This window comes from Neltuma alba, unplaced genomic scaffold (genome assembly GCF_004799145.2).
Source record: "Neltuma alba isolate B1F8T4 unplaced genomic scaffold, ASM479914v2 tig00013149_pilon, whole genome shotgun sequence".
NCBI lineage: Eukaryota > Viridiplantae > Streptophyta > Magnoliopsida > Fabales > Fabaceae > Neltuma > Neltuma alba.
In genome coordinates this window covers 14,268-30,165 of record NW_021637462.1, presented here as the reverse complement: position 1 = coordinate 30,165, position 15,898 = coordinate 14,268, and the positions used below count along the sequence as shown (strand labels likewise).

General features: G+C 37.0%; 1 protein-coding gene and 1 long non-coding RNA gene across 2 annotated transcripts in view; one reads left to right on the top strand and one right to left on the bottom strand.

The window, feature by feature from the left end:
* The window catches only part of LOC114734857 (serine/threonine-protein kinase ATM-like), a 46,362-nt gene that overhangs the window by 17,196 nt on the left and 13,268 nt on the right, over window positions 1–15,898 (bottom strand). Inside the window, 17 exon segments of the mRNA XM_028922509.1 lie at window positions 333–554; window positions 661–853; window positions 1,644–1,690; window positions 1,795–1,893; window positions 1,982–2,122; window positions 2,209–2,350; window positions 3,759–3,886; window positions 3,983–4,052; window positions 4,135–4,256; window positions 4,519–4,704; window positions 4,960–5,079; window positions 5,988–6,062; window positions 8,688–8,751; window positions 8,821–8,867; window positions 9,342–9,498; window positions 9,815–9,942; window positions 11,594–11,716. Of these exon segments, the coding sequence (XP_028778342.1) occupies window positions 333–554; window positions 661–853; window positions 1,644–1,690; window positions 1,795–1,893; window positions 1,982–2,122; window positions 2,209–2,350; window positions 3,759–3,886; window positions 3,983–4,052; window positions 4,135–4,256; window positions 4,519–4,704; window positions 4,960–5,079; window positions 5,988–6,062; window positions 8,688–8,751; window positions 8,821–8,867; window positions 9,342–9,498; window positions 9,815–9,942; window positions 11,594–11,716 (2,064 nt within the window).
* On the top strand, window positions 10,152–11,466 carry LOC114734861 (uncharacterized). Its single transcript, XR_003739214.1, has 2 exons — window positions 10,152–10,554; window positions 10,933–11,466. It is a non-coding gene; the product is annotated as an uncharacterized LOC114734861 (long non-coding RNA).

Below are 15,898 nucleotides of genomic sequence, written 5' to 3'. Positions count from 1 at the left end.
AAACAGCACAGACAATTAGAGTTGCAAGGAGCAAGGAATGTGATTTTTTGCAATTAACTAATTGGAAGAAAGTACTTAGCTCAAAAACATGTATGATAAACTTAATAAGCGTTTTTCTCATTAATAAAAACATTCAGTAAACTGCTAAGGCCTATATAATACCACAAATTTAAATTAAGATACAAGTATATATTTACATGACATTCAAACAAAAATAATACTCCACGGATGCCCTACCAAAGTGCATATATCATACATTGAAATGGCTTCATATTTTAATTTTACATGAAAAATCTTAATTAGTACTTGTCTTTTCAGTCATATGAACATACCCGAAGAGTCTGTGATGCCATATCAATAATCTTCACAGAATCATCCATCAGATACTTCTTTAGAAATTTCATAAGGACAATCAGGAGTTCTTCAGATAAGCATGTCTCCATGTTAGAACCAGTTTCCATTTTATCACAGATATCCATTAATTTACCAACATGGATATGGCTGGTCACACCAGGAAAATGGAAAACAACAGAATGTGGGTCCCCTGCACCAACCTGCAGCAACAATGTGTTTTTTTAAGAGGAAAATTTGTCGGCTTGACACGGGATAACTATATATCATCGATTTCAAACATAAACATGTGGAAACAAAAAAGAATACCCTGGATATGAAATCTGACACCAATTCTCGAACACAGCTTGCATCATTTGAACTACACATGCGAACAAGTCTCCAGATTGCATGGACAATTTCACGATCACCATGCCAATATCTGTCTTTGGAAAAATCTTCAGTAGTTCCTCCTCTCATGAGAGTTTCTTCAACCAATAACTTGCTGTGCAATGCCTTAAGACTACAAGAGAGAAACAAATTCAAGAAGCAACCACCTCAGAAAGACAAACTTTTGAAGGAAGTTTTAAATCACAGAAACTTTGATTTCAGTTGTCAAGGTACTTGTCCTGTGGGGAATGAACTTTCCAGGGGTTGCATTCAAAGTCCTTTATCTGTGGGGGCAGAAAAGGGGGCAGTCTCCCCCTGTCCTAATTTCAGGCAGAGGAACCCTAACCCCCACCCAGCAAGGTTCACATCCCCCAGTAAGTTTACTTAAATGTCCTGGGAATGCTAAGAATAGGAGTGAGCAAAACCAAACCGTAACCGAAAACCGAACCGAAGCGAATTTAATTTTGGTTTTTCGGTTTGGTTTTCGGTTACATATTCGGTTTTTATTTTTGTAGTAATTCGGTTTCGGTGTTTGGTTCGGTTAGTAGGAAAAAAAATTCGTTTATAACCGAAAAAACCGAAATGAATATATTATATATTTATATTTAATAAATATTATTATAATAAATATAGATATGGGTTTATGTGAACTCTTTAAATATATTTATATTCAATAAATATGGTTATAATAAATATTATTGTAATAAATCACATTAAATGATGAAATATTTATTAATTAATGGTTGTAATTGTGTCTTTTTATTATTATTAATTTAAAATCACTTTCATATTTATATATTTCGGTTAATCAGTTAGTTCAGTTATCAGTTTCGGTTCGGTGTTTAAAATTTGCTCTATTCGGTTATCACCAATAACCGAACCGAAAAACTGAATACTCACCCCTAGCTAAGAAAGTGAATCACCTTGAGAAAAGTATCCTTGGTGGAAGAAAGCATGACCTCTTCACAAACTGAAAACAGATAGCCCACATGAGAAATTAAAATAGAGTTAGCATCAAACTTTATACTTCACATCATAACCATAAAAATGGGTTGGGATAGGAAAAACATTGACCTTCAATAACAGGTCCCCAAAAGAGTAAGCAAGGCATAATCCTTCATGGAATTGCCTTATCTCATCGAAGATTCCTAATTCAGGGAAGGATTCCAATTCCTGTAACGGATATATTCTCAATAATCCACATGGCATAATAAAATATAACCACACCATGGCAGATACAAGTTAAATGCCAGAAACTCACTCTGATATAATCATACATTGAAGGATCAGAATCCACAGTTAACATACGGAGAAGAGATAGAACTTGTGATGATTTAGTGCTAGGACATCCTTCTTTGGTTTCATAAGGAATACAACTTGCCACTAACTTGGAAACCAGAAACTAGATAGAAAACAAAGAGGAAAAAATAGGTTAAATAGGGAAACAATACAGGGAAAGTACAGGGAAAATGAGTCGTAAATAGATACCTGTAGTTGTTCCCCAAGCACACAGGTGATTTCAGGAGATGGATTCTTTCGTAAACGTACCAATAATGCATGAATTATACACACACATTGCTCTTGTAAAGCAGGACAGCTAATAAATGGCCCCACCAAGTTGAAAACATAACTGCATTTACCCAATTTAAGCAATGTAAATGAGAAATAATGAGGCCACAGCATAATGAAGCCACAGCATAAAATATAAAACTTAAACTGATATTTAAAATTTGATTATAAAACTTTATGAAGATGTGTCAAAACACACCTCATGCACCTTATGACATGTCTAGGCAAAGGCTAGGCCAACAAATGGACTACCCAACTCACCCAATTAAGGACGACAGGCTAGGTGAGCAGCAATACAATGCCATCATTAGACAATAATTATAAAAGTTCCAAGGATCCAAAGCCACTAGATTCTTTTGGTAATTTTATTAATTGAACAATAATCTGCACTAAAATTACAGAGTGTAAGAGTCATAACATAAAGGAACTTCACAGCTAATTGTATGTTAATATCGAGACTAACCACGTTCCTAACTCATTCATTGTACTAGGTGACAATTTAATATATGAAAGTACAAGTTGAACATAGCAAATTTTTTAGGTTCTCAAGGTTAACTTAATTGCATGACAGATAAATTGCTAGAATAACCTTACATCTTGTGAATGTCTTAAGGTTACAAATATGAGAGGAGAATAAGTACAGCACATACAAAAGAAAAACTCAGGCTAGAACGGTAAGGTAACAGTGGTCCAGACATTGAAGTTACTGACAGGTAATAAAGGTGGTTTAGTGGACAATAGTTCTTCATTTATAAACTAAGGTCCTGCTGCCCATAAGAATTACGGAAATAAAGTTAGATTTGCCCTAATAGAATCTAGACTGACCATGTCCTCAGCTCAAGTTATTATGCTAGGTGACAATCTGCTATTTGAAATTGCACTTGCACTCTTTTTGGTTCTCCACGTTGCCTTACTGACATGACAAAAATAAACTGCTGCAGTAATCTTCGCTCTTGGAAACATTGTGAGATCATGAATATTAATGGAGAGTAAGTACAATGTTTACAGGCTTGTTTGTATTAATATCAGCAAGAGTAACGTTTATCCTTACTGACTTTTGCAAACTGAAGTTGGAGTAATTAGTATGATATGATTTATATTTGGACAGGCTTTTATAAAAATGCCAGTTTGGTAGAAAATTCTTTGGATGATATATTGAAAAGTCAGTTTTAGAATGTTCAAATTTGAAGAGCCAAAAACCCGAAGCCAAAAATAGTTGCTCCAACTTTAAACAGGCTTATGGGCAAAAGGTTAATTACCCTTAAAGCCATGTCAAACGTCATTTTTTCTTCCAACTGACTTCTAAGGCTTCCTAACACTATCCCACATACGCACGACATAAGAGTTTTCACACTGCTAAAAGATGCTAGAATTGAAATGACAACCATATCAATCAAGCAAACAAACCAGATTGCATGTATACAACTTTTAATCGTGTAACATCTGAGGTCTCTTGCCATTCAACTTACAAGGTTGTGCTTGGAACAGCAGCTCTATGAGCAAGAATATTTATAAGCACCTCGATTCCAGCAAGACGATGGCACTTATGCCTATGATGAATTGCTGCTGCAATTTTATAATGAATTTCTACCATAAACTGCAGATAAAAATATCAGGATTCATTATATAACGCCAGGAACAAAAAGAAAAGTACAAGAACTGAAAACCTGACTCTCATATATTAGTAAATCACCATGAAAACTCTATCAGGACGGAAAATGTTAATCTTGTCAGCAATGCCAGCATTTGTATGATTGTCAACCCTACATCGTTATATAATATCATGTCAAGATAGAAGCTCTAAACTCGCACTGAAGATGTACACTGGCAAGTAATAAAACTCACATCTCAATGAAACCATCAACAACAGTTTGAATTGCATTTGACACAATCTCTCTGGAAAAGAAAGGTACTACAGGGTCTGGTGAACAAGAGGACAAAGATAAAATGTTGCTGACGATAGATACCTACAAGTACAAAAGATGCAGGATGATACAATGGAAGAAAATGACAATTTAAATAAATTCATTTGACAAAGACAATATTGTTAATACATATAAATGTCAATAGATGCTAACAAACTGCAGAACTTGACACTAATTGACGTGAAGTGGAAGCTAGAATTGTGTTCCGCATTTAAAAAAGCAATCACCAGCCTATAAAAATTATATGAATATGAGAGTAGATTAAGGGAAAACAGCATTTAAAGCAAAAGGCAGAGGAGCAGACCATATTTCTCTTTATCAGATTGTCCCGTTCATCCTCAGACATCTGAGCAAAATACAGAATGGAGCTCTGAAGTACGTGCATTCCCTTTTCTGATCCAGCCTTCTTGCTGCAATGCAAAGCCATACAAACTGAAAATATGGACGCAAAATGATTTTTTATGAGAACTGTCAATGGTTGACAAGTAACCTGCAAAAAGAATCCGTGTCAGAGAAAAAAATGGAAAGCACAAAAATATTAGATAATACGGAGTTGAAAACTTCTATGATTAAAAGAAATTCTTAGCATCCCGATGTGCAATCATACAAAATGCAATATATTTCATCATGCCCTTGCCGATTCTATAAGCTAAAGGACATCAAATCAATTTCTATACTTTGAATGGGAATTATAAGTTTCTTCACCAATACCAAATAGACTACATATCACAAAAGCCGCTCATACCTTGGCAACCCAATTGAGGTCAGAACTGTTTTCATGGAGTAGGAAGGAGGGAAGAAGCCAATGACAACAATACTGAAGAAAATGATCCGGTTCAGCATCTGGCACAAAAAGATTTCTTGCCTGCAAAGCACCAGTTTTTACGCCAATAAAAGTTCATCATAATACATCAAATGATTGCCAAAGGTCTTAAGACAAGCTGGCATGGCTATGGATAATGAAGAAATTTCACTCAGATCGTTCATTCAATTGTGGAAGCCACAAAACGTTATCTAAGTTGGCATGGCCCCATATAATAATGTTCCAGCATATTGTATATGTTCCCCCCATACATACAAGAAATGACAAGATCTCGCCACAAGGGTCAGAGTTCAAGTATCTAGGATAGATTTTACAAAACAAGAAATCCAATATCATCTCATATCATCTACATTATCCATCTATGTAATCATTCTTTTATTGAATATTAATAAAAAGAACACGAGGGATTGATTGATGGCAACATTCCTGGATGTTTTCACTCTGACATTCATCACATATAACTAACCTTAGTGGAACAAGGCACATTGTTAATGTTGTTATATTGTATGTGTTCCCCCTCATGGGGATTATCAATGCATCTTGTTATTACTTCATTTCAAAAGTTATTTGCTGTCATAATGATCAGGCATCCAGTTACTTGCTTTACCCACCCCTCTAGTTCAACAATCTGGCACATAGAAATATCATCAGAATTTTATTTTTTTTTGGGAATAAATTACACAAAGAAAAGAAAGACAATGCACGCTCCTCAACAATAATAATAAAATATAATAACTCAGAACATAAAACAATGTCGTCAATACGTACACAGATTTCTAACCACTAGAAAAAACAAATAAACTGCCATCAGCAGTGTATCAACATACTAACAAAGCCTCATATAATAACAACAACAAGAAGAAGAATCATCATCATCATGATGAAAAAGCCATCATTTCACATCCTGCTTCCAAGATGGTTATTTAGAGTAACCAGAATGAGCAGATTACCTCAACAAGTGCAACTAAGCTGACCCCACAAGCAACCCAACAAAATAGGATAGGTCCCAAAAGCTCCTCCAAGTACTGCATATGGATCCCAAGAAAGAAAACAACCATTAAATTTCTTTAACTGTTTTGCAGTTTGAGCATGATAAGGTCTCCGGCCTAGTGCATCAATTTTAAGTGCTCTTAAAAAGAAAAAGACAACAACTTCGCTCGAAAAGTTAAGGGTGTGTTTGGATGAAACCAAACCGTGGTTTGAAAAAGTGATTCTGAAAAATAGATTATGGAGAGAATAGATTCTGTGAAGAATAGATTTTGTAAAAAAGTGATTCTGAGAAGTGAGAGTGTTTGGATAGTTGTTATCAGAAGCACTTTTTATATATACAAATTACTAAAAAAAAGACATAAGTTAATATAATAATTACAGAAAAATAGATTTTATGATATATTTTAATTTGAAGGAATAAAATTATTAATAATATATTTTTTAATTAATAATACATAAGATAATATAATTAATAAATAATTAATATGTATATATATTTATAAAATATAAGATTAAATATGTTTATAAAAAATATGTTTATAAAAAAAATAACAAGATACATATCCTATAGGCTCTCACACTCTCCCATTTTTTTCTAAAAGCAAAATTTTTTTGCTTTTTCCAAAACCATGATTTTGGCCCAAAACCATGGTTTTAGTTTTTGGGTGGGTGTTTGGGTGATTTATTCCCCAAACCATAGTTTGGGGTGTCACCCAAACACACCCTAAGATTATTTTCGCTGGTGATCGTGGTTTCCTGTTTGTACCCTCGCATCTACTTATTTAATTGATATGTTTGCCATTTCCTTACCTAGTATTCCTATTTGGCTCTTGTGGGGCACTAAATTATTGTACCCCGGTGCTTAATAAGAATTAGTTTTATTTTTAATTTAATCATAAATATAAGATCTCAATCTATTTTATCTTTCATATTTATCTATTTTTTTAAAGTAATCTTTATAATAGTTATAGATATTAAAAATTCCACTAAATAGTAACTCTAACTAATACACATGATTAGTAAAAGTATTTTAAGAAAAACAATACATATTTATTACAAATAACTAACTTTACAGATTTTTTTAATTTACTCAAGTCAATTAATCCTTATATTAAATAATATAAGACCGAAGGTAATACTAGTGAATAGTGTGATGTTTAAATATTATTTGCTGTCTTGCGTACCCATAATCGCTTTAAACTTTAAAGAGAGAGAGAGAGAGAGAGAGAGTCAAAGGGCTTCTACAGGCAGAACTTATTGCGAGCATCAAGTTTGGAATTAATTACTACGTCCGATCTTCGTCCTTAATATAAGATTAGCTTAAGAAGACAAAGTCGCCACAAAGTCAGCAACTTCGCTCCTAGTTAGTTATCTGTGGAGTGCGCTCGATTGGTCTCTCGCGTTCTAGTCCCCTAGTCTCTGGAGTTAAGATCGCGTCCGCATGTCACCGCCTCTGCCGTGGCCGTGATCGTGCCTTGTGTTCATCCGCGGCCGAGACTGAGTTTCGACTTGATCTATTCGAGACCCAGACTCTGTTTCGACTCAGTTCTGCACATAACCTGTGGGACTCGACTCCAATAGCCGATCTTCTCTCGTGTGCGACGCAGTCAGCCTAGTGCGTTGGTCTCCTTGAAGTCGATCATCCACTGCGACTCCATCTACGATTGAAACTGTCTCGTATCTATGATATTCATCGTCCCTGAGCTTGTAAACGCTGGGTTCCCTGCAGTTGCAGACTCTCACAAATCTTTATGGGCTTGCAGACGACGTCGCCCTCTTCTATTTGTGGAAGAGACGCTCATTCTCTATTCACTCGAAGTCGACTGTGTGTTGCAGCCTAAGTCGCCATGTCAAATCATTCATTTTCGCCCCGGTTCGCAGTGCATCTCCGCAAGTCGCTAGTCCTTCTCCACTTTACAAGTACGTCGCCTCACCTCTTCCGCCCGTGAGTGTGCGAATTGTGTTTCTAATTCGCAAGTACCACTACACGTCGCAAAAGTATCGCCTATTCTGTCCGTGGTGCGAATTCCAGATAGTTTTCTGCACGAGGGTATGCGCTCGCTCTCTGCCTCAGTTCAGTTCGAGTTCGAGTTCATCTTCTCCTGTAGTTTCCACTGCGACAGTGGCGATCATCATCCAGATCTCAACCCTGTCTCAAGACTCAGTTTTGAGATCCACTCTTCTCCAAATCAGTGGTCTCTACTGTTTTATGGGTTTAAGAACCCCCCCCCCCCGGGGGGGGGGGGGGGTTGCTCTTTCTTCCAATCAGAATAATAATGACAGGGCGTAAGTCCTTAAATTTTCCCTCTGTCTTCAATCCTTCAAATCCTACATATCTATCCAGTCAAAATCTTCAATTTTGACGGTTTAAAAGTTAAGCTCCTAACTCTTTGACCAAAAAAAAAAAAAAAAAGTTAAGCTCTTAACTCAAGACGTAGTTTGCTAGGGTGTAAGATCCAAGTTACTTATCTAAACAGTTTAAGCAAGCCTGAATATTTTTCAAGTTGAGCGGTCGATAATGACATTTAGCAAAACTACGCATCTGGTACATAAGGCCTATCAAAACAAAAGTATCCCATAAAAATTATGATTACTTTGCAACCTTCAATGGTCATTTGACATTTCAGATTAAAAACATGAAAGACAAACAGAACAATTACCTTCGTTCTAGTCAGGTACTGGAGTTCTTTAGAAAGATTGTCGAGTATGGCGCACACCAATTCCCTAAAGAACAAGGCTGACATAAGTAACCAGTGCTAAATTTTCAACATGATAATGAGGAAATTCTTTTACCTATGATAAGGGTCCATGGCTGAAACCACACATATCATAAACACGGCCTGCATATGCCACCAGGAATCACCAAATAATTACAACGAAGGAAAGCATGTCCCCAAAGAAGTAAGCATACTAATAATAGCCTCTCCAAAGACTGCAACATATGACAAGGAACCCCAAACGGTAAAGAATCATAAAACAAGAAAAACACAATTTGCTCCCTGCACCAAAGTAACTGTCAACGAGATGCACTCCCAAGAAGGCACAATGTGAATAAGAAAAGAAAAATCGCTAGAAAATTGATCAGGAAGAGTTGCAGAATTTGTATTATCCCAGAACAGACAGATGTTCACATAACTTACAAATAGGGAGGCCTCTATTTATGGGCATGAGGCAAGGGGCTATCACAAAAAATGTCCCTAGAGATTAGATAAATACGCTATAATGCCCTTAACTTCCAATCTATTTACAGCAATAAAAGATGGGGTAAAATTTTTATACTTCAACAAAATCAAATATTACAATTCACAAGTTACCTCCAATTCTATCTTGTCACTTTGCAAAGCAAGATGCATGAGAGTAAGGATGACGGTTTCCACTGCAGTTTCAGACTGACAACCAGCAGCCAGTACCTCCTTTGCTGTGACAATTTTTCCTTTCGAATAAATCACCAATGGAAAACCAAAATTTGAACTGGCAAAATAACCACAAGGTGACAATAAATATCATTTTATGAAAAATGGTTGTTTAAGAGAAAATTCCAGGCGTTCCACCTGGGCACAAACCAGACACCAGTGAAAGGGAAAATAATCTCCGCAATGACTAAAGGAAAAACCCACCGAAAAAAGCTCCAATAATCCCACGTACTCAAAAAAAATCTTAACAAAGAACTAAGAACAATAAGCAAAACATAAACAACTATTATCAATGACCTTTCCATTAAAAGATTGTCTTGATGAACATCATACTAATACTTGATATCATATATAGAGTTTTAAATGCAACCCACCAAATGTCCTGGAATAGCTCTTCATGACCACTCCATGTCTGGAAAAGAACACCAATCCTTCTTGCCAAGAATAACCTTACTCGAAAATCCATGTCTTGGAGCATCATAAGCAACCTCTCTATCATTGTCTGCCAGGATAGGCAACACTAAACAATGTCAAAACAAGAGATGTAGAAGCATTAAGATCAGAAACGAGGCAAATAAATCCCAATTAGTGTACTACAATCTCCCTCTAAAGTTGAGTCTTTGGTTTGGATAACAATACTAAATAGAATTGTAAAGAGACATGCTACAGACACGCATCTCTTTCTCTTGACATGCCATTGGCACATACATTTGGTTTGAAAATAGTAAACTATTCATTTCTCCATTGTTAGCTGAGAACTTTCCTTTCAAAAATTTGTTTGGAGCTCTTGGTAAACTTTGGACCAGTTTCTCGTGATACAATAATATGATAAATATCATAGCAAGGGAAGCCAAATGCTGGGGATTTTGGGGGCTATGGCCTACAGTATGCTCCAGTTCTTTGGGGTGGAGCATTATAGTGGCCAAATCTTCAAGGGAGTAGAACATGATAGTAGTGTTTGTGGCTTCATAACCATGCCATACTCATGAATTTTAAAGGCGTTTCCACCAATAAGATGCGGGAAGATTAATTCACTCTTTACAGAAGCCTCTCATGACCTATCACCTTCAGAGTCAGAGGATACAATGCAAAGTTGCCGGCATTCTCAAAACAGGTTTATGCAACTAGTCAGCATTTTCTGTATTTCAACTTGCATAAATAGACAATATTTTTTTATATAAAAAGGAAGCTTTATTATGTAGAAGGAAAATTTAAAGTGAGGAGGATAAATTACGAGCATACAATCAGCAAAAACCTTTTGCCTTCACCAAAAACATTGTCGCGAAATCAAGAGTCAGCAATCCAATCTCCAGTGAATCTCAAATAAAGCACATAGGCTATACTGGTACTTGTAACATTTTATGTGTTACAATATAACAGATGTGCTACTCTCCCTCTATTGCATCTTTGCTTCTGATCTCTAATGAGCTTGCAAGATTAGTCTCCTGAAGCTTATCTCAATATCATAATTTTAAATCTTAGTATGTCTCAGACTTGTAGATCCACTAAGGCTATTTACCAAATGGATTGAGTATTATTCGAGTTGAAAGACAAATAGACAAATAGCCCCTTTTCTTGCATTGGGATGTGGGTTGACAGGGTGCTGTTTAATGAAAAGTGGGATTTTCCCATTTTCAACAAGCTCGTTCAGGGAATTTGACACCAACAAGGAGCAAAGCTCTGTCAGTAAAGTGCCTTGTTAGCATCTTTTGGTTGTCGGCGTATATTGTCTGGACAGAAATTTCTTCCATTGCATCTTATTGATGGAATTATTTTTCAGCTGCCATTTGGGTTTCAACAAATGGTCCCCCCCCCCCCCAGCAGAAGTCCCTCGGGGATTAGCAGAAACAACTGAAAAGCTCTCGCTAATGTCAGTTTCTTTTTCTACTTATGTTGTTATCTTGATGCATTTGAAGGATATTTTGTCCTCCAATGATGTATTAACTAAGACAATTAAAAACATATTAGTATGTAATGCACTTGTTTGATTACTGTTTCATTCCCAACAAATTTTTCTGTTTTTTTTTTTCAAAATTATTTCCATCTTCTCGCTTAACTTCCAATGAACTCCTCAATTTTGTGTCTGTCATGTTCTTCCTCACAGGCAGCAATTCCGTGAAAATGAAGAGTATCTTAGTTGTGTGAAAAATCACCTGACCAATTTGGGGACTTAGAAGAACAAGATCACAGATGCAATCTACCAGTTTCATGCGTCCAATCCAATCAAGATCCAATTCAGCAAGGTTCTGCACCAAATTTCCTAGTAATAGAAAGCACTGCAAGCGCAAAAAAAAAAATCAGAATTAAGTAATGTCACCTTAACTGAGTAAAGACCACTCTATAACAAATCATGATGGCAAAAGATGTCAGTTTATATAATATCATGTCAACCGGCATGTTATTTCAAAAAGGACTGGTTTGTTTGGGAGCCACCAAAAAAAAAAAGGTCAACTCAAATAAACGAACAAAAAATACTACTCCAGGTAGAAAGCTCCACCAAACTAGAACTGAGTATAACAATAGGTGCCAGTTTAAAAGGCAGAAAATCAGCTTAAAACCAACATCAAAACTTTCATGATATATGTCAGCCCTACACCCATACAACATCTCAGCAGTCCCAGAATCACACGTCAGAGTTCATGCATAATCCACTTCGGTGAAGAAGAAAATTTTAGAAGCAAAACAAGACATTGAAATTTCCATCAAAGGCATATTCCCCAGCTATTCCCTACTCAAAAAGGCTACCAATGTTACCCGCCAACTTTAAAGAAATTCTGTCACTAAGAATGCCGCCTTCGAGAAAACCCAGCCCTCCTATCCTGAACTACCTATTCAGGGGGGAAATTTGAGAGTGAATGGATATTTTTACCCAGTGACAGCAAATTACTTCCCAAATTCCCAACACCTATTCCCTTGAACCTGGACCACAGACCTGCTATTGTTGACCTAAACAAATCAACTTTTCAATAAATCAATGATTTCACCCTTATCAAGATAACAATCTGCCTCTAACTTGTATTAGCATTGTTATTCAGTTAGAGGTGCACAAAGGTAAGCCCAGGCCGTATTGGGCACCAACCTCAAGCCCGGCCTGGCAATCTGCCAGCTTCATTGATGCAACTGGAGCCTTTGCTGTTGGTGTCTTCAATAGAGATGACAACGTTGCATTTGAGAATAGAAATTTTTGTAAGACTGAGAAATGACAGCCCTGATGAGTTAGGCATCAGTGCCGTGGAGTTAGAAGCTAGCTTGATGTCAACAAAGAGAAGGAAAGGGGTTTGGCTGCTGCATTTGACAATGTGAAATAGGGGGGATTGATTGAAGAATTAGGTTTAACATGGGTAATAGAGATGAAACAAGCAGCTGCAACAATAAGGCCTTATCCCACCAAGTAAGATTAGCTATATAGATCACATGATGCCATTAAGTTCTATCAAAGATCAAATCTTTCAACAAATTGTTAATAGAAAAATTTCACTCAATAACTTCATTGAGTGTTCTCTTTGACCTTTCTCTATCTCTTATTATAAGACCCCATACTGTTTGATCAACCCTCCTCATAAACACACCCAAATGCCTTCTTTGAACATGACCAAACCAACTCAAATGATTTTCTACCGTTTTCTCTTCAATAGACACTCCAACTTTTCCGCGTATATGTTCATTACATATCTTTTCTTTTCTTGTATAGCCATACCTCCACCTCAACATCCTCATTTCACTTTTAGCCCCCACTTTATACTCATGATGTCCCTTTAAAGCCTAATATTCCCTACCATATAGCACTGTTGGTCTTATAGCAGTGCGATTAAACTTCCCTTTCACTTTATTAGGTTCTTTCCTATCACAAATAACTCCTATAGCTTTAAGGGAGATGAAACAAGCACGTAGATTTGTGGACAAACAGAGTAAAACCAATCCGTTGTATTTCCCTCGGTGATGACCGGTTAATTTAAATAGGGTACAGAGGAAATCTACCACCATAATCAGTGGGATTGAGAAAATAAAATCTTAATCAGATATTGGAGGTTTTCCCTTATATGAGCCGAGATATCCTCCTCTAATTCTAATATTTACAGATATTTACAGATAATATAATATTTACCACACTCCCCCTCAAGTTGGATCATAAATGCTCATCATGTCCAACTTGCTGACAAACTTCTTAAATACATCTTCAGCTAGCCCTTTTGTAAGAATATCTGCGATTTGCATCCTGGTAGGAATATATGACAGACTAATAATACCATCTTCTACCTTCTCCCTTATAAAATGGCGATCTATCTCAACATGCTTGGTTCTGCTGTGCTGGACAGGATTTAGAGCCATACTAAGAGCAGCCTTGTTATCACAATAAAACTTCAGTGGTGAGTTGACTACAAAATATGCTTCTTCAGCAACCCTTCGTATCCACAACCCTTCCATAATACCTTGGGCTAGTGCCCTTAATTCAGATTCTGCACTACTTTTTGCCACTACTCTTTGTTTTTGACTCTGCCATGTAACCAAATTTCCCCAAACAAAGGTACAATAACCAGAAGTTGATCTACTATTTTCCTGGTCTCCAGCCCAGTCTGCATCGGTGTAAATCTCAACTGTTCTCTTGTCATTCTTCTTAAAGAATAGGCCACGGCCAGGAGTCCCTTTAAGATACCTCAATATCTTGTAGGCTGCATCCATGTGCTTCTTCTTTGGTGAGTGCATATGCTGGCTTGCTACGCTTACAGCAAATGCAATATCCGGTCTGGTATGTGAGAGATAGATCAATCTCCCAACCAACCTTTGATAGCGTCCTTTGTCAGTAGGAGCTTCATCTTTCTCTTGCTTCTTTTCCTTTGCAATTTCTACTTCCGTCTTGGCTGGTTTTTCACTTCTTTTGGCTGCCTTTTTTGTACTTATAGGTACTTTGCTTGGTCTGCATCCAAGCATCCCAGTTTCCTTAAGTAAATCAAGAATGTATTTTCTTTGACAGATGGAAATGCCCTCTTTTGACCTTGCAACTTCCATACCTAGGAAGTATTTCAACTTTCCAAGATCTTTTACTTCAAATTCTCTATTTAACGCTGCCTTTATCCTGCCAATTTCCTCCACATCATTTCCAGTAAGGACAATGTCATCGACATACACAATAAGAATAGTGATGAGTTTTTCATTCTTGGAGACAAACATTGTGTGATCTGACAAACTTTGTTTATATCCCTCATTCTTAAGCACAGCGGAAAACCTATCAAACCATACTCTAGGTGACTGCTTCAGCCCATATATGGATTTCTTTAGCCTGCATACCTGATTGTTTCTTCCCTTTTCAAAGCCTGGTGGTAAGGTCATATATACCTCTTCTTTCAGCTCGCCATTAAGAAAGGCATTTTTAATGTCAAGTTGCTGCAGAGGCCAATCAAGATTTGCTGCGATGGAGAGTAGGACTCTAATGGTATTTAACTTTGCTACAGGAGCAAATGTCTCATGATAATCCACCCCATAAGTTTGAGTGAACCCCTTTGCCACCAGTCTTGCTTTGTGTTTGTTAAGTGATCCATCAGCATTATATTTAGGAGTAAAAACCCATTTACAGCCCACTGGTTTCTTCCCATTCGGTAGTGTAGTAATCTCCCAAGTGTCATTCTTTTCTAAGGCTCTCACTTCCTCCAGGACAGCATTTTTCCATTCTGGATTCTCAAGTGCTTCATAAATATTGTTAGGAACAGTAACCTTATCTAAATTTGTAACAAAGGTATAATGACTTTTAGAGAGAGTGGCATATGACAAGTGCTTTTGGATAGGATGTTTAGTGCAAGACCGACTCTTCTTTCTCAATGCAATAGGGAGATCTAGTTCACATACCTCATTATGAGCAGTGTCACGAACAACTTCAACAGTAGGATCTATCACCGGTTCTATGAGTGGCACGGCTTCAGGTATGACAGACTCACGTGCTTGCTTGTCTTTGCGGGTATAGACCTTGTCAAAACTCTTCTTAGGAATCTTATTTCCATTATTAGGAGAGACAGTGGAAGGACTTGAGAGCACAGGAGGTATAGGTTCAGGAATAGGTTCATGGACATTTTCATACTGAAATTCACTCCAACACTCCCCTGAATTGAAGTAGGTGGGTAATAGGGCTCATGTTCAACAAAGGTGACATCGCGGCTTACAAAGAGACGCTTAGAGACTGGATCATAACATTTATACCCTTTCTGAAAATTGGAATACCCGAGAAAAATGCACTTAGCTGCACAGGGGTCAAGTTTGGAGGGAGGGTGATGAAGGTGAGCAAAGACAGAACAACCAAAAACACGAAGAGGAAGATAGGAGTCCAGATGAGACACAACATGAGTTTCCCGGAGTCTGTCAAGAGGAGAGACATAGGAGAGAGTACGACACGGGAGGCGATTAATTAAGTGTGTGGCAGCAAGAATGGCATCCCCCCAATAGAATTTAGGGACATGAGACGTGAACAA